The 22,723-nt window shown below is 38.4% G+C and overlaps 1 protein-coding gene across 1 annotated transcript in view; it reads left to right on the forward strand.

The window, feature by feature from the left end:
- LOC132256922 (hornerin-like) overlaps window positions 1-22,723 on the forward strand; it is a 59,602-nt gene that overhangs the window by 31,095 nt on the left and 5,784 nt on the right. The window contains exons 2-3 of the mRNA XM_059753531.1: window positions 20,945-21,055; window positions 21,097-21,151. Coding sequence (XP_059609514.1) covers window positions 20,945-21,055; window positions 21,097-21,151 — 166 coding nt within the window. The remainder of the gene's footprint in view (window positions 1-20,944; window positions 21,056-21,096; window positions 21,152-22,723) is intronic.

Consider the following 22,723-nt stretch of genomic DNA (forward strand, 5'->3'; position numbering starts at 1 on the left):
GATGGTGATAAAAAGTGGAACCACCTGGAAAAAAGAGTACCACAAGAGCACGACAAGCAGAGGCAAATAAAACCAGTTTCTTCAACACTTGAGCCTCTTCCACGAATGACCGCCAAGAATCGCCTTGGAGCCAATCTCCATAGGAGCGCAGCTCTCTCTCTCGCTCCCAACGCGACCACAGAAGATGGACAATGATCATCTTCGCATTTTGCTCTTCTTACCTATTATTAATGTAATGTAGCTAACAACAAAGTGGCATAGAATTATTAATTATATGCTGTATCGAGTCACTTGTGACATGCTAATCATTTCTTCTTTTATTCACCACCGATGCCGCGATTTTCCGATTAGGAATTCACTCTTCTCGGCATTTTCATATGCGCGCTCAACTCGTTTCAACATTATATTCCAAGTTATATTCTCTTAATTGTTACCATCAGAGCACAGGAATGATCGAAAACTTGATGAAGTTGCTGCTTTTTTTGCCAGTATAATAAGATGCTTTCGGATTCTTTGGGAGTGTCAGCAAAATTTTGAACTTTTAGTTGCGATATTGATATGTTCTAGGTCAAATTAACCGATTTTGTTCACTAAAATTGAGATAAATTTCCTCAGGCTATTGATTTTTCCAGCTCAATTCAACTCTGATGCGAAACAACTCTGATATAATTAACAAAACGATAGCAAATTAATTCGTTTCATGATCAATATTCAATATTATAATAGTATGTAGCGCATTTCATCGGATTCGTCCTCATTTGCATATACATTTTGTTTGCCATCATCTAAAATATTTAATGTCTATTCATAAATTATACCGCATATTATATAAAATTGACAATGAATGAGTTGCAATGGAATATGCTTAACGAAATGAATTTTCGCATGATAAAACATGCCAATTTATGTATTCCTCCAAATGCAACAAGCACTCAATTGCAATGTAAGACAATTAAAATTTTGTGAAAAGCATATCGAGTATAAAATGCGGCTTTAGCACATCGTAATGCGACCTTCTTGCAGTTGCACAGATAAAAATATATATATAATAATAATTTTTATACTGCAATTGTATACAATATCATTATAAATCTTATGGATTTATCGTTGACAATATCCGTACATATTATAAATGATATGAAATTGAATTGTCCAGGAACTCAGCAGTGTGTGTTGGTATTGTTGAGATTTAATGTAATTCCCTGAATTTCAATTTGTTGCTAATTGCAATAAAAATCAGCCATTTGAAATTTATGATTCTGCATTAATTCAATAAAATATTGCTCTCTCTCTCCCCAATTATTGATTTTGGCTCAGGCAAATGTTGCTACACACACACTGTGTGAGAATTTATATGGGAGTTATGATGCACAGCCACTGAGGGCCTTTTGTTGTAAAATACCACTTTGCGCCTCACTAACTTCACATTGACTATGCTTACGCCATCGGAATAGATTGGAATTGACGGTTTTCCTCCTCTGTTGAATATTTTCCGTTGCCGCCTATTTGCCTGGGATTTTCTTACATATCCTCCGGATGCGAATTATCCCCCCAACAACATCTGCATGACTCGCCCCGAATTCGCAATAAAGAATTGTGTTTCGGAAAAATTTTGCACCAAAACATTCAGCGTTTATCGCTGTGTTCTGTACTATATGTAAACATGAAATTTGTTGCATGAAAAAGATCACAAAAGGGGAACTTTTATGCGTACTCAATTAACACGTGATTCTGTTTATATCGCTTATGAAAGTTATCTTGTAGGTTTAAAAGGTCAGAAGTCAAACAGAAAAAGGGAATTGTCGCCTGTCCGTCCTTTCCTAAAGTTACAACTCTAGAGGTGTTAAATGTCCAAAATAATGATTTTCAGATTGAGTAAGCAAGTCAAGTGTTCGCCACTTCGATCTTCAATGAGTTGAATCAATAAGGGCAGCAAACAAACACTTTCTTTCACTTTACATAGCAAATATTGAATATCAATTTCATTAAAATTCCGTATATTGGTTAGAATATCAACTCTGTGTGATTCTGTTAGCATTCACAACAAGTACTGTGTATAATATGCTAAACGCTACTAACTAACAAATTGGATATATGATGTAATACAATATTGTATTTATCATTTATTTACAGATGATGCGAAGATACTCCGTGCCTTAAATGTAATTTAGTTCCTGACCCCGTCAGCCGTCAGTGGCATAAAACATCTTTTACTGATTTCACATGCTCCACAGGACTATTCTTTTATTTCTCAACAGTGGGAGATGGTTTTCTATTGGAAAATCTCTCTTTGTAACATTTCCCTTTTACTCTCTGTTCTTTTCACCCAGCAACTCGCCTCGAACTCCACCTTTTGTGATCTCTTTGGCAGTATTATCGCCGTATTATTGGTTTTATGGTTGAACTTCGCACAGATAGAGGTTGGAAGGTATTACAAGAGGAGAGAGCCGAGGCGGGGACGGGAAAGCGCTCACCTTAGCAACACCTGTCGCCCAGGAATGCTGCTCATATTATCCGTCGTGTCTCAGGTCGGAGGGACGACAACGGCGAGATTGAATGACTGGGTGTTCTTTTTGCGCCTCTTCTCCGCATCGCTCGGTGTCAATTGAATACACAATTGACGCAAAATCATGTTGCTATATATAATGTACCTTTTTTGTCATTCAGAAAGTCTCTAATTTTCACTATCCACTTATCGTTTTTCTTCTCTGGATGTGGAGAGAAGGAATATTTGTTGAATGTTATGTACCTACTCAGCTGAACTGTTTATTCGCCTATCGAGATGATTCGTCAATATTATTCTTTAATTGAATATTTATCTGGTTCGATGGTGCTTTTCTGTGAAAGATCACGCAATTTATATACTCGTTTGTGTGAATGAAATGTTCTTTCAGCAGAATGATGGAAGATGTGTTGGGAAAGAAAGAAGGAAGAATGGAAAATCCACGAAACGACTTGCACGGTGATACTCTTCTGTTGGCCTTTGTATTCGGCATTTATTGGACGTTTTTCATACATGTTTGTACACCAAAATCTTAGTTATTCAGTGAAAAACGTCGTAAGATGTTAGAATGATGCAAAATGGCTGGTTTTTTATATGCAAAATCCTTTAGTAGATACATAGATCCTTGACATTTTATTTGAGTATTTGTAGCTTATGAGGAAGTATTTTACGCTTTTTACCTTAAATACAGAGAAACCCATCCTTCAACGAGGTTAAGATAGATTCTTAAGACAACTATCAGTATTTAGCATTAACGCAAAACAATGAGTCACGTTTTAATATCACATAATACATGAGAAAAACAAATTCTTTCCACTAACTTTCATGCCGCCTCACGAACATTCAATAAATAAAGCATTTGAATGTTGGAAGAATTCCAGACGCCACTAAGCAGGTACGCCTATCAATTTCGCTCACCTCAACTGGAGCACATCCATATACATATGCTGTACATACATATACTGCGATGGTGTGGCGAAAGAATAAGAAATGTCGTATCAAATCCTACAATTTGTCCAGATGCTTTCCATTTGATCGTCATCGTCCCGCAAAGCAACAACGTGGCACAAAAAGAATGGCAAAAGCATTGATCCTAAAACTCAACACCTTTGTGGATGCCAAATAGCTTTTTTTCTTCCTTCCCTCCATACCTTTTCCGCATGTTTTGCTCACACCCACCGAGATGGAAAATCATCACACGTTCTGCGTTGTCGGGGAGAGTTTGTGTGGTGCTTTTATGACGTTTAAATTTTATGGCAGTGACCCCTCATACTCGATATTTGTCAGTGTGGAGAAAATAGGAAAAGTTCCTCCGGGCGATTCCACTCTTGAGCTTGATGATTTCTTCCTCTCTTGGCTTCTCCCCTTGGCATGCTTCTTGATACTCCTGAATCTATGGGCGATTTGATTTTTTTTTGCTGGGAAGCTTTTTAGTGACTTAGGATAGCCGTTGCTGAGGAAAACCGCACAGAATTCTATGTGCATGACAACGTGTGTGTGTGGGGGGGGGGGGATGGTTTTATTTGTGAAAATTAACTTTGAATTTTGCTAACTAAAATTTCCACTTATTTTCACATGGTTTTATGGATGCTGCTGAATTTTTCACACAAACTCTCACCCTGCGGCTGTTGTAGCTGCCGCTGGATATGAAAGCATTATGATGTGACACGAGCATAAAGTGTATGGATGTGCGAAGGGAAAGGCGTAGAGTGTGAGAGAGACAACATTAATTGGAGTTTTCACAGCTACATGCCTGGCTGACGGTATGTTTGCCTAATTGGCAGAATTTTACGGTTAGTCAAGCATGAGAGGGTTTAGCAGTGGCAAGTTCTGTTCTCTGCACTCACACACACACAAACACACACTCTTTAATCCAGATGAGGAGATCCTTCCACGGACGTCAATCTCCATCCTTTGGCTCGCGAGTGGCAGCGCTCGGCGAATTTATCGCGAAACCCCATTCTTGCCCCCCCCCCCCCCCCTCCCCCCCAGACTGATATGCTCTTCAGCCACCGCAGCAGAAAATAGCTGGGAAAGATTCACCCTCGCGAATCATTAGCGCCAAAGTTTAAATGTTTGCTCATCAGTTTAGCAGTAAAGCTACCTGAAATAGAAGACGACTAAATAGTTTTAGAGCAAATTGTATAGGTGAGATTCATTGTAATTACTTTTGGTAATTATCTCTTAACAAAACTATTCCAAGAAACTGACGAAATGACATTGCTGTGCAAACTAACGCTTGGATTTTCATTGAATTTACTTTTTTGTGTACAGGGAGATTTAATGTGCCCACTTAATTTTGGCGCAGCTGAAATAACATCGAAAAGTGCGGAAAGCTCTCGGGTTACAGACAGAAAAATCACTTCACTTCTCATTAATTGCAACCACCGAAGGGATGAAAATAATTCGGATGCAAAAAGAGCATGCAATGGCAAGCAGAGTAATCGTTGTAAATATGGTTGAATGTGTGAAATCACAATCGTGCAATATCCTCTGCAGTGCTATTTTAAATTAAATCGGCTCATTTAGTGTCATTTATTACGAATAAAATCCCTCATTTGATGGGGAGACAAATTAATTCCCCTGCTGTGCCGATGGGGCTCTGAAAGGATTTCTCGTCACATCTCACGGTCACTCAGGATCGATTGGGCGCGGCGTTCCGGTGAAAGCGGCAGGAAAAAAGCCCGCCCAAAGGCCACCAAACGATAGAATCAATCAGAGAAAATTATTGTAAACAACGGAGAACAAATCAGGGGAGAAAATTGCGTAGTGAAGTAGACATTGGGGAATAAATCTTGGTTACCGCCATGAATCTCTGGTGAATTAAAATGGCAGAGGGTGGCATAATTTGCTGGCTATGTTGACCCAAACGTAAACCCCAAGATGATTTCCTACGTTTTTTCCGACCTTCTCAGCTTGTGTATTGATTCTCGATCTCGGATTTCGTGATATGCTGAAGTTTTTTGTCACATAAATCCCATCGAAGGCCCCACATTCGCTAGATAAATAGCCAGACTAGCGAAAAACTGAGGAAAGCCGACCAAATACTCATTTATTTTATCTATTTTGCGAGAATGAATACAATAAAAGTACCCAGAAAAAACTTAAATAATTTTCTTTTTGTTCTTTTTGAAAGCCTACATTTTCAATTGACAATTCATTAAAACAAAAGAGAATAGTCAATAACTGCTTATTTATTCTGAGTGAATTTGCATTGCCACTTATAAAGTGGCACAAAAGTGCAGCGAAGCAGTCATTGAAGGGGAATAAAAACACAATTAATTGACGGAAATCTACTTTCAATTTGACTTTTTCATTTGGAGCAAAAACCTTGTTTTACAGTCAAACAAGAATAATTGCAAATCACAATTGAAGCGTGTGGTAGAAATTGCAAAGTCCCAATGATGGCTGAAGTGTCGGTGAAGCAGACAAAAAACGAGTGAGTCAATTAATCGACTCAATCACCAAATCAGTTGGAAACATAAGAGTGGTTTATTTGTTTAATATAGCGTAACAGGATATTTTTTAGTGCCACTGATGAGAATGGAATAGCGGCAGTGGTGATTTTTTTTCACATTATTTGGTGGAATTTCAGTGCAGAAAAATTTAATCAATTAGCCACTCCTGCTTTTTAAAAGGTGCATAAAAGAATTATTGGGAAAATATACATTTTAACCCAAGTATAATATATGGTTTAGAATTACACATTCAATTAAATATTTACGTGATAGTGTTGAATTTCATTGGATTTATTTAAATGCTAAAGTCACTAAATTATGTACATTTATAAAGTGTGTATTTATGTAAATTGGTCAACACTTGAATTTCACCAATTTTGTACAATCTCAAGAATTTCAGCATGAAGTGATGCCAAAACTCTCCATATATTCGCATATCGCTCAGCCAAAGCAGCTGCATCGCCCAGAAACGATTATATCTAATGCCCTCTTGGGATTTATTTAGAATTTTCAATTAAATTTAGTGCACAACGAGTGATGGCCACTTTGGGAATTCCACCAGCGTTAACCCTACTCGAAATTCTCTACTTGCAATAGCAAGAAATAAGGACCCTCTTCCGCATTAACACTGATCCAATTATGTTGAGGTATCATTTGGTAAATACTCCGCAATTGAATGTGTACAGCTGTGGCATTTCGATTTTAATTTGAAATAATTAACTTCCCAAGTATTTTCATTATTGCCGATGGAAATTTTTCGCAAATTAGACGAATAAAAATCACTCAATATTTGATTGGACTGTCTGACTAATGCGTAATTATTTCTGATTCTCGGAACGATTTTATCGTTGCAAATCGTCAGTTTCAATGCATTCCAGTTATGCATATTTTCAAATTAATAAATTTGAATTATACAAATAATGAAATGTGAGGTTGATTTGCAATTTTTAAGAGCCAACAAATACGCGCAAAAGTGATTGCAGAAGCCATCAAATTCACTTTATCCTTTCAACTGTTAGGAAAATTTAATGTCAAATGACGAAAAAAAAAAAATCTTTTTTACCTTTTCCTGTTGAGAGATTTACTGTAAATGTTGTTATGTGTTGTGTCTCTCGGTGTTCTGTAGGCATTCTTTTCCCATTCACAAGAAAATCACAACCCCAAGCGGAGGGGAAGATTTCTGGACGACATGGACAACAACACCCCAAAGACTTAGCAGATGTCACATTATCATTTTGCCTTTTGGACATTATTTTCTGTCGCTTTTCATATTTCCTCTTTATAATATACACAAAGTTATCGTTCGGAGGACAAGTTATATTTTATATTTATGGCAAAGGGATTCCCTTTCCATCTATATTTGTTTCATGTATGTATTGCTATGTGTATTGATATATGAATATTATGTACCCATGTATAATGTTTGGTACATGTTTTGGCCAGGATATCAACTTATACGGTAATTTAAGTGACTAAACTACTATATTTTCGCCCTTTAAGACGAAATGTTGCCAATATAATAATGAAATTGAGATAAATATGGGAAAATCATGTGGGTAGATACAGGATAGAATTTCCCTTTCTCATGTGAACGAGAAGAAAAAACGTATAAAAAAATGATTGCTTGGCAGATTGGAAAACTTTGCGCTACTTTCTGAAGCGCTAGCTAATAACCAAAGAATCCCTAAAGATTTCCCTAAAGTGAAAGTGTTGCAGGCGTCAAAGCGGCGCTGAGGTGAGAGTCTTTGGGTGTCGGGGAAGAAATTAGCATTTTTATAAAAATTCACCATTGGGGGAAATGAAATCTGCTGGAATCTCCATGGGATGTGAGGCGTTTATGAAAAGAATGTGTCACGCTCTTTATATCAAGTTCGTGCCGCAAAATTTATATGCAAATCCAAAAACTGTAACTTTATCATTCCGAGCACTTTTGACTATTTTCGTCTTCATTGTGTTGTATATATTATTCTTATTTGCAACGCATACTGAGTAATTGTGATTTATTCTCCTATGTTACTTCATCCATTTCATTATCGACATTTGATCTTTATGAAGTTCACTTGCAATTAAAACAAAATGCTGTGCTTCACAGCTTGCAATTCGAGTCCAATGTATAAACTGGAACAAGGTATTGAATTGAGTCTGCTGTGTACAATCATATCCTTCATATCCCTGTGGGAATCGATGTCATCGTAATGAAGAGCTCATGTATTTAGCATTGTTCGGGATGCAAAAGTTGATGGTTGAGAGCGAGGGGTTTCAGCATTAAAAGTGTCTTATTCAATGGATTCCCTCGTGAGATTGGGGACTGTGTTCCTTTCTCCTCTTGTCAACATTTTCACTGCTTTGTCTCACCCACCCACGCTTCGTGGGAATAATGGAAAGATCTAGTAGAAAGGTGTCATTAGATTTTCTAATTTAAATTTGTGCTCTTAAAATTGTTTATACACCTTCCTGACACTTCTTGTGTGATGTCATTATGTATATGAGTTTCTTATGCTTCGGGAAATGACTCACGTCTCGTTTTCGAGTTTTCGTGAATAAAATTTTATTGCGACAACGTGAAGTAACTTTATGCCATCATGGGTGTTTTCTTTAGACCCTTTTGTAATGGCCCGTATATAATGTATGCCTTTCTGATTAGGAAGAAGGCACTTCGATATGTATATAGTGATGCTTTTTGCACAGGAAGTCAAACTGAGAAATTAGTGTTCTCGCTCAGAGCATGTTTATTTCTTTTTAACTGTCCTTTGATTATCTCAATTTGCAAGGAAAATGATAAAACAACAATTATGCGTCAGTAATGCAAAATAATTATATTAATTGCAGTTTTTTGCCAGTTAAATTTTGACTGCAGACAAAGTTTCATATCTCACACACACACACGTTATTTCAATATGAATGGCGCAAAAATGTTACAAAACGCGAATAAAACAAGTTTAATTGAAATATTAAAAATAAATTGAAATAAAATGGATAAGTATTAAATCATGCCATCAGGATTAATAGTCACTCCTCCATGTCACTTGGAAATGTCATATTTCTGCATATGAGCACCCGTTTTATTAATTAATCTCACATATAATTCTCTTTTATTGCTATTGGGAATCAATTTTTGTAATACAAAATATAAGGGAGCAAAAAAGTCCCTTTATGAGTGCATACAGATGAATTTGATTCAATATTATATTCAAAAGGATAAATGTTATTGAAATCCTCTAATGCGATTGCGAATAGCTTTATGCAAAAATTAAAGCATGCACATATTATCTATTTATAAATGATGCACGATAATAAGTAAATTTCAGGAAAAATTTAATGCATTGGGAAACTTTAATAGAAATTCATACCCTAGTTTGCCAACCAAACTGAGTAGAAATGAAATAAACTGGCGACGCCAGTGTTTTCTAGGGCAAAAAAATTAAATTTGCTGAATCGACATGACAGAGCACTTCTTTATTGCACATTTTCATCCTCCCCGTGATGCCACAAAGTACTTCAATATCATCATATTATGAATCATAACCTCCTTTCCACATATTTCATAAAATTCCCACTAATTTTCTTACGAGCCGCCCAGAATAGGGCTCCCGATTCCCCACCCTTCTGCACATATGTACATATATTGACTACAGGCAGGATGATAGAGGGCCACAATGTTGGGGAACATCGTGTGAAATATACGAGGCGATAATGGTTTATATGAATTTGGAGCTTCTGTTCATATTAATGGCCTTGATGAAAATAAATTTGGTGTTGAATATTCTCTTTTGACTATTATTATTTGAGTGAGTATAGCAATTCTTTCTGCATAATAAAATTCATGAGATGTTTATATCTACATGCATCTATCGTTATAGAGTATTCAAATTCACCAATTTGCATAATGCAGAGGGCAAAAACCGTAGAGACAGAAATTCCATGGTGAATGCAGAAAAAAATATTGAAAATCTACATAATACTTGACATCCTTGGCATTATAATAATGCAAGAACATAGCAATTTGTATTGAAATCTTACTTGTGCTGCGAAAATCTAATCTAAACCGCACTTTATCAAGAGTCTCGGCTGTGACAGAATGTGCAAACATTAGAAGTGCATATACATATGAGAAGCAATATTCATAAGTGTCAAAAATAATTTCATTTGGAAATTACATTTGATTATGCTCAAGAGCATAAATGACGAAGACAGACATTCTTGATATTTATTGCATGCCATGGATTCAGAGCAGATATGCGTCAGCATGTTTCCATCTACTCAGCTTAGATGGGAGCTGTTTTGAATTTTGCAGCTCCTGGGGATTGACTGTTGGCACTGAAAGTCTCAAATTATATAGAATGAAGCAATAAATGAGGGTGGAGCAAGAAAAATTCCAGTTATTCACACAGCCACCCCCTAATTTAATGCACAGACGAGAGTCTGAGGGCGAAATGCTCGCGTGCTCCGTCAATGGGAGTGAATGGGTGCTTCGGTTGAGGGATGACACACATGATGACTGATATATTCTGAGCTCAGAGGGTGGCAGGATGACTCTGAGTCAACCCTCTGTGACATGCACTGAAGTTCTTCGTCGGGGCGTCAAGAATAGGGCAATGACTGCATTTTCGAGAGTTATGTTTCTCCGACTGTCTCTTCACATTCTTATACTCGTGCACTCGAAATCTTTTTCACTATCTGGCTCGTGTTCAAGGGGGTGAATTTTCATGTGTACACATTTAGGGGAGAGAGAGAGAGAAAGATGCCTGTAAGGATGCCCGGGAGTAAAAAAGCATTGTGACAAATCATATATAATTTACAAAAGGAGAGAGAAAAACTATTTCAAACGCCCGTTGTTTGATTATTTTCTTCCACCCAACTTTTTCAGACGATAAACACATGGATATTAATTATGTATTTGCTAGAAAACCATATGAATAGTTAAATTGGTCCAATGAAGGCAGATAAGTGCAGAGCAATGTATGTAAATTGTGTGACAGCATAAAAGATATCCCAGTTAATTCTGAATTAAATGAATGTGACGCGATTTAAGCCACAAATTTCTAAGGTACAATTTCACTCGAGTTTTGATTAAAAAGGGTTAACGAATGTGTTTCAATAAATTGAGCATTGTTTTTAAATCTCGAAAATCTCACATTTAAACTAACTTTTTCGTCAAAGCATTTTAATTTATTACGCAACATATTTAAGGTTAGCCTTTAATTCATGTAAATTTATTTTCATGCTGCGATTACTGTCAACACTATGGAATAATGCGTGTGAAAATGCGCCCGATAAGCGTTTTGGTGAATTTAATGACTTGATTGATGTGTCAAATGCGAAATTGGGATGCTGATATCGTTCCTCTGTGTGTAGTTGTGAATTGAAAGTGGTGCGATTTGTATGTCAATAGAGGGTATAAAGCGCGGGCTTCTCGAAAGTAGGCGGGAGAATGGAAGAAAAACGCAAGAAAGCTTTATGGGTTTGAGATGTGACAGAGAATAATGCGGGCAATTTTCACATCATCATTTTCCTCAGCGCTGGCAGTCAAACATATACACCACGATGGAATGAAAAGTATAAGTGTGTGACATTCCTAAGGGGGTGGTGCTGGCAATATAGGGGCGCAGTAGGGGAGAAATGAGGGAGGAAAATTCTCACACATTGGGCGAATTGGTGGGAAATTTCGCCATATAAATTTCAAGCAATTTCACTCTAGCCTTAGATGACAATTTTTCACGTGAAACTCACCCACTTTCCACATTTCACTGTTCAACCCCAACTACCGCCCATGCTCACTCACCCGATTAATGTAAACTCCTTCGTACATCAAAATTATGTTTGTTGTGAGTTTGTGTGCTAAGAGATTTGCCGTACTTTCTCCACCTCGCTCCCTTCTTTCCCTTTTGGCGAGCTGGATGCGTGTGGGATTTATGTTTGTCCATCCACCTTCTCAAGGTATTTCTTGAATTTCCACCTCCTATCACGAGTCCTTTGCAGAATGTAGGTGTGTATATTTGATGAGGATGTGGACAGCTTTTTCCCTCCCTCGAGATTTCTCATTCTGCCATCAGCCCCAATTTTCCAAAAGACCGATAAAATTTCCCTTTAAATTGAAAAATAATACAAAAGGTTTAGAAGCAAAATATTTCAATCAGTGCCACTCATTCTACAAATGAATAGTCCTTGCCGAGCTTTCATCCTTTGGGTCCCTTTTTCAAACTAATTCCTTTGTCTTCAAAATCTAATCTACTCTATCAAATGCCATCAGAAATATTCGCTGAATGGACAGATTAAAGAATTTTACAGTGTTATTCAAGGTAAGTTGTTTTTAGGCCTGAAAAAATAACAAAGCTCTCCAACTCACGTGAAGTTTACAAACATGAAACTGTCACCACCAACAATCCAACATGTCAATTTTTTTTGTCAAAAATAGTTACCTAAGTGCAGCTTAAAGCTGACGTTGGGAGATTGCTTAACAAAATTTAAAAAGAACACTTGGAGTGGCATATAAAAAAGCGCGTGTGCTAAAAAAGTCCACAAACCCTTAGCGTAGGCATGGAATTGTGTGCAGAAAAAGTGCCATTTCAGTCGAATTGGCAATCAGTAAGGATGACAAAATTAAGTGTGGAGGAGGATTTTCTCCCAGTATATCTAAAGATCACTCGAAACCATTACAGAATTGTATGGCGAATGGGGAGTGGAAGATGGCATAGGACGAATCTTCCCACGTTTGTTGTTGACTCACTCTTGGGTTCACCCTCTGTCGTTTCCCCACCAGGGCGTAAGCGCCTAATTGAAGTCCCAATTAGCAACCCATCCAGATTCAGAATCTCTCTATGATATTCTGGACATGTATCTCGTCTATTTGAGCACATTCGTCCGCCTTTTGAGACGCCCGCCCCCATGTCTGTGCCTCATCATCGTATCGTGTGATAGGAATTAATTTGCCAGAATGAGCACAATTTCGCTTTCACTCCCCCAGCAACGCAGAAAAATTGTATTAGAAAGAAAAAAAATTGATAAGACAACAAGAGCAGTAGAAAGACGGTTGCCATGCAAAACCCAGATAATGTTAATGTATGAGCAATTGAATAAATTTTCGCAATAATGTTTTTGTTTTATAATATACTTTATACGCCACAGAAACTGATATATTATGTATTGAGGAATTACCATACGAAAACAGAAGCAATTTATATTTTGTTCAGGACACTTTTTCTTCTCTAAATTTATTAATCAATATTATATTTTTGGTTTGGAAGTAAGTGTCTAAACTAAACGTGACTTCAAAGCCACATTCACAACGTACAGTGTCTCTCAGAATAACAATGCCTGATATCATTGCACAGAAATCCTTAAGTATTAAACACTTTTCTCATCCTTGCCACGCATTGAGTGGGGAAAAATACGAGAGACTTGAGCATTATTCAAGATATGACACGAATTTCATGCTTTTCTGAATACCAAAACCCTTTTGTCATCATTGACACGATATTCTGCGGATGTTTTTCACACCAACCATTGAGGCGCTTTTGTGGTGAAATTGAGAATGTAAGAATAACAATGAGAGGAACTTTAGCATGCTTTTGTAGAACTAAATACATATCATCTGGAGAAGTGGATGTTTCAGCACTCCTTTGGCGAAGGGGGGGGGGGGGGGCGAAGAAATCATTGACATGAGAATGGCATCTCTTAAACTGTAGAGGTATTGAAATTTTGCACGCCCAGAAAGGGTGCTGAAGAATCAATCAATGGGGCAGAAAATATACTTTTGCCATCTTCAAATAAACAAGATTTTCCGGCTGATGAAAGTCTATTCTCTTGTTGAATCATTGCCACTATACATAGTGTCTTCCTTCCACTTCTAGAGCACTTTCCGTTGTCGTGTACATTTCTCAAGAATAGGGCTGTAGGTTATTGTTGGGGAAAAGTTTCTTTCTTAAGGGGAATCGTCTGTTTCGTCTTCATCATCCCAAGTCATTCATATCAGGGCTAAACATAAATGTCAAGGGGGGTGGGGGGGTAAGCGAGTGAACACGAACTTCAGTGTTACTGAGAAGTAATTCTATTGGAAGGATGACGAATTGCACTAGAGATTTTTTTTCTCCACGACTTTGGTGTCGTGGGATGTGAAAGAAAGATGTTAAGAAGGTAGAAAAGTGATGTCTGACTTTGTTCAACATGAGAGAGATACAAGGAAGTGTAAAATGTATATTCAGTGAGTTGGAAAATCCTTCTTGCTCAATCCTTCAGACACTCAACACTGAGGTTTTGTTCTCAATTGCTCTCTAAGCCGATATTGGATGGTTGGCAACAATTCCTAATCCCTCATTAGGCGTCCTACATTTTAGAAATCAAACATTCTGCGCAAAGTTGGAGCAAAAGACGATGAGTGTGTCCGCATTGACGGATATATTTATATGTAAAAATATATTGGTTTTTATGTTTACACGTAGATGTAGAGCAATTTCGTATTTATTTTGACATCATTTACAACAATTAGGTGGAAATTTCCGGCTACACTTCCGCCTCTGGACACCTTGATAAATGGTTATCTGGAAGAATTGGGTGTCTGGGTTGTTCAATTCCTACTTGGCGACCATGTTAAGAAATGTCCGCAGGTGGGGTAGATAATTTTCCACTGCCTTTTCCGCTGTGGAAGGAAATGCAGCGGTAATTTGTTAGACGAGCAAAAAAGGCGGAAGACTATCGCGTAAGGAGAGGAAAAAAGTTCATTTTAAATTTCCCACCATAATTTATTATTGCATCAAGTTCTAAATTATTGCCTGCGAATCCTTTTTCTTCTATATGTCACCGCAAACTATTCCGTTTCTCCACACAGAGACGCACAGTCATACTTTTACAACTCCTCCCGGCGTCACACACTGAAGGCATCCTTTTTGTATTTATCATCCTCGCATTGGTATGCTTTTTCACTGACAGACATTTTTTTGAACACTCATGCCCCCCAGTGTCATTGTTTATTGCATTGATTAGCGGTATTTATGATCCTGTCGCCCATTGATTCTGCTGCAGACAATACCCTGAATCACTGTGCTCCTCGTGGCCCACCCTTCGACCCAATATGACCCAATAAAAATGGGATGCAATGGAAATTTATTTGTTTGAGCAGAAAGTGACGGCTGATGTTTTTGCATAATAATATAATGCTTTGTGCAATTTCGCAGGACAATTTATGGTGTCTGCCTCGCGAACGACTAAAAGGACTCAACTGACAGCATATCTCATCTTTCACACAGAGCTGCATCACGATGAAGATGCATGTTTACCACGACAATCGGCAAACTGAAATATCCAGGATGCGATGCCACATATTATTGATATCTTATAAGATATCAGTTTTATATAAAAAAAAACATCGAGTATTGAAAAATGCTCTCAAGTTTATTAGGCGTTTTATTTTGCTGAAAAGACGAAATTTGAAATTTCTCACTTGAGTAGATTATTATAAGATAAGATCCGTAAAGTGGAATCGCACGATGTCACATTACTTAGTTAAATATTGAGTCGCCTAATTAGCTTTGTGGGAAAAATATCCTGTAGCATATTGTTTAATGGGTTTAATGGAATCGTATAGCGTATGAGTAAAACCGAAACATTTATCACCCCTTTTTCGTGTGACAATAATGGCCGAAGCGTAATTTAGGTGAATGTGTGTCCCGGTGATAAATTCACCTCCTTGGATGGTTACTAATGAGAAAATGAGAGACACACATCGAGCATCAGGAATAAAGAATTCGATGAATAGAATGCGGTTATTTGGATGCCCAGAAACACATAACAAATGATTGCAATTTCTGTGTAATTTCAATTAAATTCCTATTTGGCATCTGAAACCCCATCATTATCGTTTAAATGGGGTAGTAGATCGAAACCTGTGGGTGGGCCAATGGGGCCATAGAATGGAGATGACGCTGTATTGCACACCGGCAATTTTAATTAATTTTGATGCAACTACAACATTGCAATCCAATCAGGAATTATACACGGTCAGAGCCACAAATCTATAGCTATATACGTTATTTCCTTCCTTCCTTCCTTCCTTCCTTCATATTTGTCCCATGGTGTGTAAGTGTGTGTATGCGCCACATACATATAGCCCGCACAATTGGAAGCCCACCGTTCCATCCCAACAGGTGCCCAATTGCCACCCATTTCCAGGAGGGTGACGCTGCGGTACTCTCTGGTCACACATCGCCCATAATGTGCTTCTGCATTATTTCCCGACACCCAAAACCATCTCCAACGCCACAGTCCACATCAACATCGACAATGATAATAATGATGAGCAGAGTGCGTCAGAATCCCGATCCAATTGGATTTTGATACACCCTGATAGTCATCTAACAGCTTGTATATATTAATGCCCTCCTGCAAATTGAGGCATCAACTTATTCCAGACAATTATTATCAATTACAGTGATCGATTGATTTCGCTTCAGTCTCACAGAGATGCCAATCTTATCTGCAGTTCACTTGCAGCCACACATGCTCAATTTCTTACAAACTCCGCGCTGAGATACACGCACATGGGAAAATCTCGAGCAGAAGCGCCCATAGCGACGGTTCTCAGGGTGACCCCTCCTCCCCTGGCCCGCACAGTTTTATGTGCGATAGAAACGGAAATCGAAAATAAATCGCTGTCCATTTCTGGTGGAATTCATTTTTCACATTCGCTCCACTTCAATGTCACTTCTTTTCCGCCTCGATGCCTCAAATTCACCCATGGAATGCGTACAAGAGAACCTCCAAGGCACAACCACCGAGAGGGGCAAAAAAACGATCAGAGACAAAGGCTTGAGACTTTGCAGAGCACACACAATCACTGCACAATTGATTACATTATAATTGAGGCATTTTTGTCCAATATAGGCGATTAATATTAACATCTGCAATATTGATCGGTGATGACTTTATTGTGCAATGAAACACAGAATTTCAGTCTGAAATACTAAATAATCTTTCGGGAAACAACTTATGTGTAACACATTTTCCGCTTTTTTAGCCTCTATTCGTTCAAAGTGTTAATTCAGTAAATAAAACTCTTCCAAAACGATCAATATCAACTCCACTCTTCTCTTAGTTTTCAACGCAGCGAGATTGAACAGCAAAAAGCAGACATTATAGAGGCCTCGAAAAAATCTCTGGCACATTTGAAACAAATTAATTAGCCAATAGAGTGTTTGCAGTCTTTTTTTCGCAATATTCAATTCACTTAAATGCCCACGAAATATTTCTCAGCCATTTAATTCATTACACCACCCCAAACTGCCGTGTTCTTCGCAACGCCCCAAAATCAACACATTTTTTTCTGCTGTTGCTGCAAAGCGAGCAATTTCTATCCAACATTATTATGTACAATTCGTTTGTGTAGAAAATGAGAATTCACAAATGACACGCAAACAACAATAAATGGCATTTCGTTTTATTACATTCACTCCGTTTTATTTTCCAATCAATAAAAAATTTTCGCGAATTTCCAACTCGTGAAAAAGAGGCAAACTTTATTGTTTCCTAGAAGAATTATCTACTATAAGGTTTTATGTATGGTTTTGTCAGTGCGGCGAGAGAGACAGACATTCAGCCATTTCCATCATTTCAATCGATTGCACACAATCTCTCCCGGTCGTTTAATAAACGTGAAGAAAATAAAACGCGGGAGCATCACGCGAAATTCATTGAGTTTTTTTTTCACCCTCTTCCCTCCACCCCCACAAAACTCGGTGTGTTCATTGAATTTTCATGCATTTGCCAGTCCTTCAAGGCTTGTGCCTCTTTCTCGAGCACTCAACCACGGCAGAATGGCACGGATAGAATTACTTCACGGCACCGTGAATGTGTGCAATTTAAACGAAATCGACAATTTCCTCAATTACTATTACTTCTGGTTTGGAGTCATTCACTCGCGACATTTTCTCAAGCCATCACGAAGGAGACATCGTGTGCATGGGGAGTGGAAGGATCTTATCAAATTTATATAAGACCAACAATTCACCCTAGACAGCATAAATCGAGACATCGTCAATTCGACATGAGATTGCAATCCAGCGAAAGCAGTCAGCAAAAAATTGCTATCATTGTGATGGCAAGCGATGTAATATAAGAAATATTGTCTGTAATGATATGCTTCCTGCAAAAATACTCTCAGCGAAGCTCTTTAGCGCGGAGCATTCTCGTCTGCCAGAATTAATTACACTTTGCAGTGATAGCTGAAGGTGGAAAGCGAGGCGGGCGTTATGGTTGTTGTGACAGTGTCAAAATAATTCCACCCTCCCAAAAAACATGGCACAATATCCAAACAACATGTACAACACGAGCACTCCTCCGTTCTTAGGTGGTAAATTGCATAAATTGAATAAATTGAATGATGGAGCAACAGGGGCAAACAGCTGGAAGCGCTCTTCCATTGAGAGCTAGACCTCTGCATACCACCCTCAGATCCAAGCGACACACAACATGGGAGAAAACTTTCATGTCGACGAGAATAAGGGCGGAGATTTATCACTATGAGACTTAAATAGATAATATTTCCCACTAACCATTCGTGACTTTGGTGAAATTTGACCCAATTAGCTGTTTGGCAAATGTACATGCAATCTGTGTATGTAATTATTGCTTCTGGTGTTTCATGTATTAAATGATGCGTAAGTGCGGTTCACGAAATATCCAATAGCCAATAGCCAAAGCGCATGAAAGGAAGTTTTCTTGCATGTCTGACAAATTGCTTGAGTTCCGATGAAGAACTTCAGCCTGAATTCTGGATTTTAGTCAATCCGATATTATATCCAGAATTCTCGAGTTTGTCTTTTGTAACAAAAGCTGATGGGGTTGAATTTGATGAACTTTTACGGAATGCCAAACGATGAAAATTGAAATTGTCACAATAGAGTCATGAGCGAGGCCCCATTGTAAATATGAGCCTAAGTTCGTGACTCAATTAACTGGGGGGTGTTGATAGGGCGGGCGAAGAGGGCGATGAGCAATGTGCAATTAGTGCCTACATATGTACATAATATGAGACAAAATTTCCGTGCAAATCCCTTAGAAAGTCGAAACCTAGATTCACCCAAAATTCATGACAAGACGTCTAGCAATCGGGCGATACGCTATTTAACTTTATCGAATTAAGCGCCGCACAGCGAAAGTTCCCTCCTCGCAATTGGTGCAATGGAGCGCCAGGAAATTTGGGCAGACGTGAATTAAGTGCTATGAGTGTGTGTTTCGGTCTGGGCATAAGTGAATGGGCTCATAAATTAAGTTTAGCGTCTCTGGGTTAAAGTACAAGAGATATTATAACACACAATTCTATCGATTTCTGCAAGCCAACATGACCATTAGGAATTTGTAAACACCGCACTCAACCCAGCCAATATGACTTCCATTATTTTGGGCGCCAACTCGCCACCCCCCGAGGAATCCTCCAAAGCTGTGTGGCGTGCGAGCCAGAAGGTGGATTGCGGGAGCAAGAGAGAGGTCAGATTGAAAAGTTGGGTGTTCGCTTCAATTGCAAAATCAATATTCTCGTGATTCGACGTGTGTATGCGAAACTTAGACTGTATTTGAATCGTTTACTCACGTCCCTCTACAAAATGTTACATGAATATCGAAAATTCTCACACTCCCCGCAGCAATTCCAGCGCAACTTTCGACAGAGCGAGAGAACAGCAATTGGCTCTTGTTGATGCCAGCAACTTCATATAAGAACTTAGCCCCATTAGTGATTTTTATCCATAGGAAAATTCAACACACATTCTCTCTTCAGTCACATGGAAAACTTGCATTGGCATTTCTATGCAATCAGTCATGGAAATTAACGGAGCAACATTTGCCAAGACTTGTGAAAAATATATCACAGGAAATATATATTTGTATACCATCTGTAAGCTTGGTTGCAATGCAGGTTTTGACGATGTTTTATTAAGTGAACTTTGAGATTCACTCTCTGGGGGGCACATTAAATATTGGTTCGGATGAATAAAGCAGGAAATTTTTTAGTATGTGATAAGAAAGCTTACGAGCACATTGCAATCGATATATGCTGAAAGATTCAACAGAGACTATGCAATAAATCCATAAAATGGAATTTGTGAAAATAATAATAGGGAGAAGTAGGCAGTTTCAGACAAAATGCAATTCTAAGGAGTAATCAAGCAGCCATGCAACAAGAATAACTTGTAAAATTGTATTGAATTTATAATATCATCATCCAAATATATATCCTTAGATTCATTGGGGAAATTCTTTAAATTCAAATCCAAAATACAGCGAGAAAAAGCAATTGATTCAAGAAAAAATTTATTGAATGCCATTAAATTCATTTCGCCCAGACATTTTGATTTTGAAAAACACGATAAGAGATGCTGAGGATGGCTCAATTGAGTCAATGCGAGTGGGTGTAATGTTCAATGAGATGCCATTAATACACGTCGAAGAATCATTGAAACCACATACAAAGTGTCTGCGGGGCGCGAATAAAAAGAGTTTCTAAACTTCCAGCGGGGGAAAATGTCTTTTTCAGACTTGAATACGCGCGGCAAACGAATGCGGAGTGGATGGATTTGATACAAATTTACCTACTAAGAGACCATTAAAAACTGTCCAAAAGTGTCAATGGTAGCGTAAGTCAGCATTAATATCACTTCTTCATGGTACAAATACGAGTTTTTGGGTGTCATTTGTCAAATTGGTGGAGAAAACGAATGAGAAGCGATCCATCCGAATCTCGGTAAGACTGTTTGTCTTCCTCGCATGGCCGCGCGCGGCTTCTTGTCTTTTCATCAATGCCATCATTGAGTAATCTCTGTGGTAGCATCTGATTGACACATTTCGGGGTCTCTTCTGGGATTAACTTATAATTGTCACAGACTAATGTCAAATTATTAATAAATATTTTCATAATTCCAATATCTCTATTTCTCACTTTCCGCCTCACTTGAGTGCCTCCGTCCTGGCCTCAAAGTCCCCCGATGACTTGTTATAGCGTCTCCTGTGCTGCCGCGAGTTGTGCGCGGTTGGGGACTTTGGGGGCAGGCGAGAATGGAGTGTCACAGAGCATGCAGTGCTCGAGGAGAGAGAAAGACCGTCAAAGTCTGTAAATTTTCTAAACTGAATTGTCTCGTGACATCTTTATAGCCTCCACTAGCGATCTGGCAGGATGCTTTTCAAAATGTGCCTCTGCAGACAACACGTAAGACCAGCGACAACAGGCGGAACAACAACGAAAAAATTCTATAATGTGCAGCGTGAATTTGCCAAAGGCATCCCCCATGATAGTGTCCTGTAATATTTTTATGTTTATTTAATTTTATTCCACACCATACAACTTTACTACCATTTGTTGGGGGCATGTGAATTGATGGTTTTTATGCTGTACCATTTTTGGCACACCTCCACACATGCTCAGACGCTATGCTGGCGAGCTCTCGCTCCTCGGCTTTCACATCTCGTGCTCCTGGCTCTGGAGTGAGGTGGCTGAAATTGTGTCGGGGAGTCTGAAGATTTATTAATTGAGATATATCTTGTGCGATTGAATTTGCAAATGGATTCCTATATTTTTAAGCACTGACATTACAAATTTGCAGCTATTCTCGCTGGAAATTGCAAGTGTTTCGATATTTTTCCGCATCACAGAAGTTTTATGATTGAAGATATTGGATCTTAGACACTAAATTTACAGGGAATATGCGACTTCAATTGCTTCACAAATATTGTCTTTAATCAAATTACATGCTGTATATTCCTGGCAAGCATCACTTTTTTATGGTTAGAGTTTCCAAGTTTGACTAATCATGTTTTTATGCGTTTAATACACTTCATTACTTAGCCACTTATGATGGCACTATCCGTGAACAGATTTCTAAATGTCATGACATTTCGGAAGGAGCATTAACCGGTCTACAACTGTGTAGAACATGCAGAGCCAGTAAAACCGACCATTAACCGTATTTTCGGGAAATACCCCTTAAAATTCCCTGATACTGATTTAAACCAGTATGTAGTTAAGGTTGGGAAAAAAATGTTTTTGGCGACAGTGCAATTTGTGATGTTTAAGACTGAGAGGTTCATTGTATATCTCTGGTTTTTCCCTTGTCTCAATCATTACGAATTCCGGTATTCCCGATATCTTTGCGCGTGAGCGCATAAAAAAGATTGTCCAGCAAGCAAGTTGTACATTGTGAAGAAAGAAAAAAGCCCAAAAAAAACAAACTTTTTCTGCGAAAAGATAAAATATTTGTCCACAATGTACTAAAGAGCGATATTTGGCGAATGAATCACGCCAATTCATGCACTGATTGATGTGGAACGGTCTAATCATGGCACAACTACCCTCATTATCATCAAATATGCGTATTAGTGCGCTCACGGTCGAGTAGATTTTGGGTTTTCATGATACTCAATGTCACTCACTATAGAATCACAGTTCTCAATGCTGAGTGAAGAGCAAGAGTTGCGACTGGTTCTGCTGACTCTTTCCAACGACTCTGCTGGCGAATTATGTTAATTATGACTGGAAACGCGTATGGAGACTCCAAGGAAGACATCCAATGTGAGTATGTGGACTCAGGTATTCCCCGATTCTTCATTAATCACTACAGTGTGGCCCCCAAGTGGGAAACTCAATGCGCGCGAGTCTCTTGTTTGCCTCTCAGTACAACTTTGTCATATAAACAGTATGCAGGGGAGCTTTTGGATCACCCGCGCGCGTTTTTGTGTTGCTGTGAGAGATAAAAAAAACACGATTTAGCAAAGAAGTTCCCTC

The sequence above is a fragment of the Phlebotomus argentipes genome, unplaced genomic scaffold (genome assembly GCF_947086385.1).
Source record: "Phlebotomus argentipes unplaced genomic scaffold, Phlebotomus argentipes genome assembly contig_33, whole genome shotgun sequence".
Taxonomy (NCBI): Eukaryota; Metazoa; Arthropoda; class Insecta; order Diptera; family Psychodidae; genus Phlebotomus; species Phlebotomus argentipes.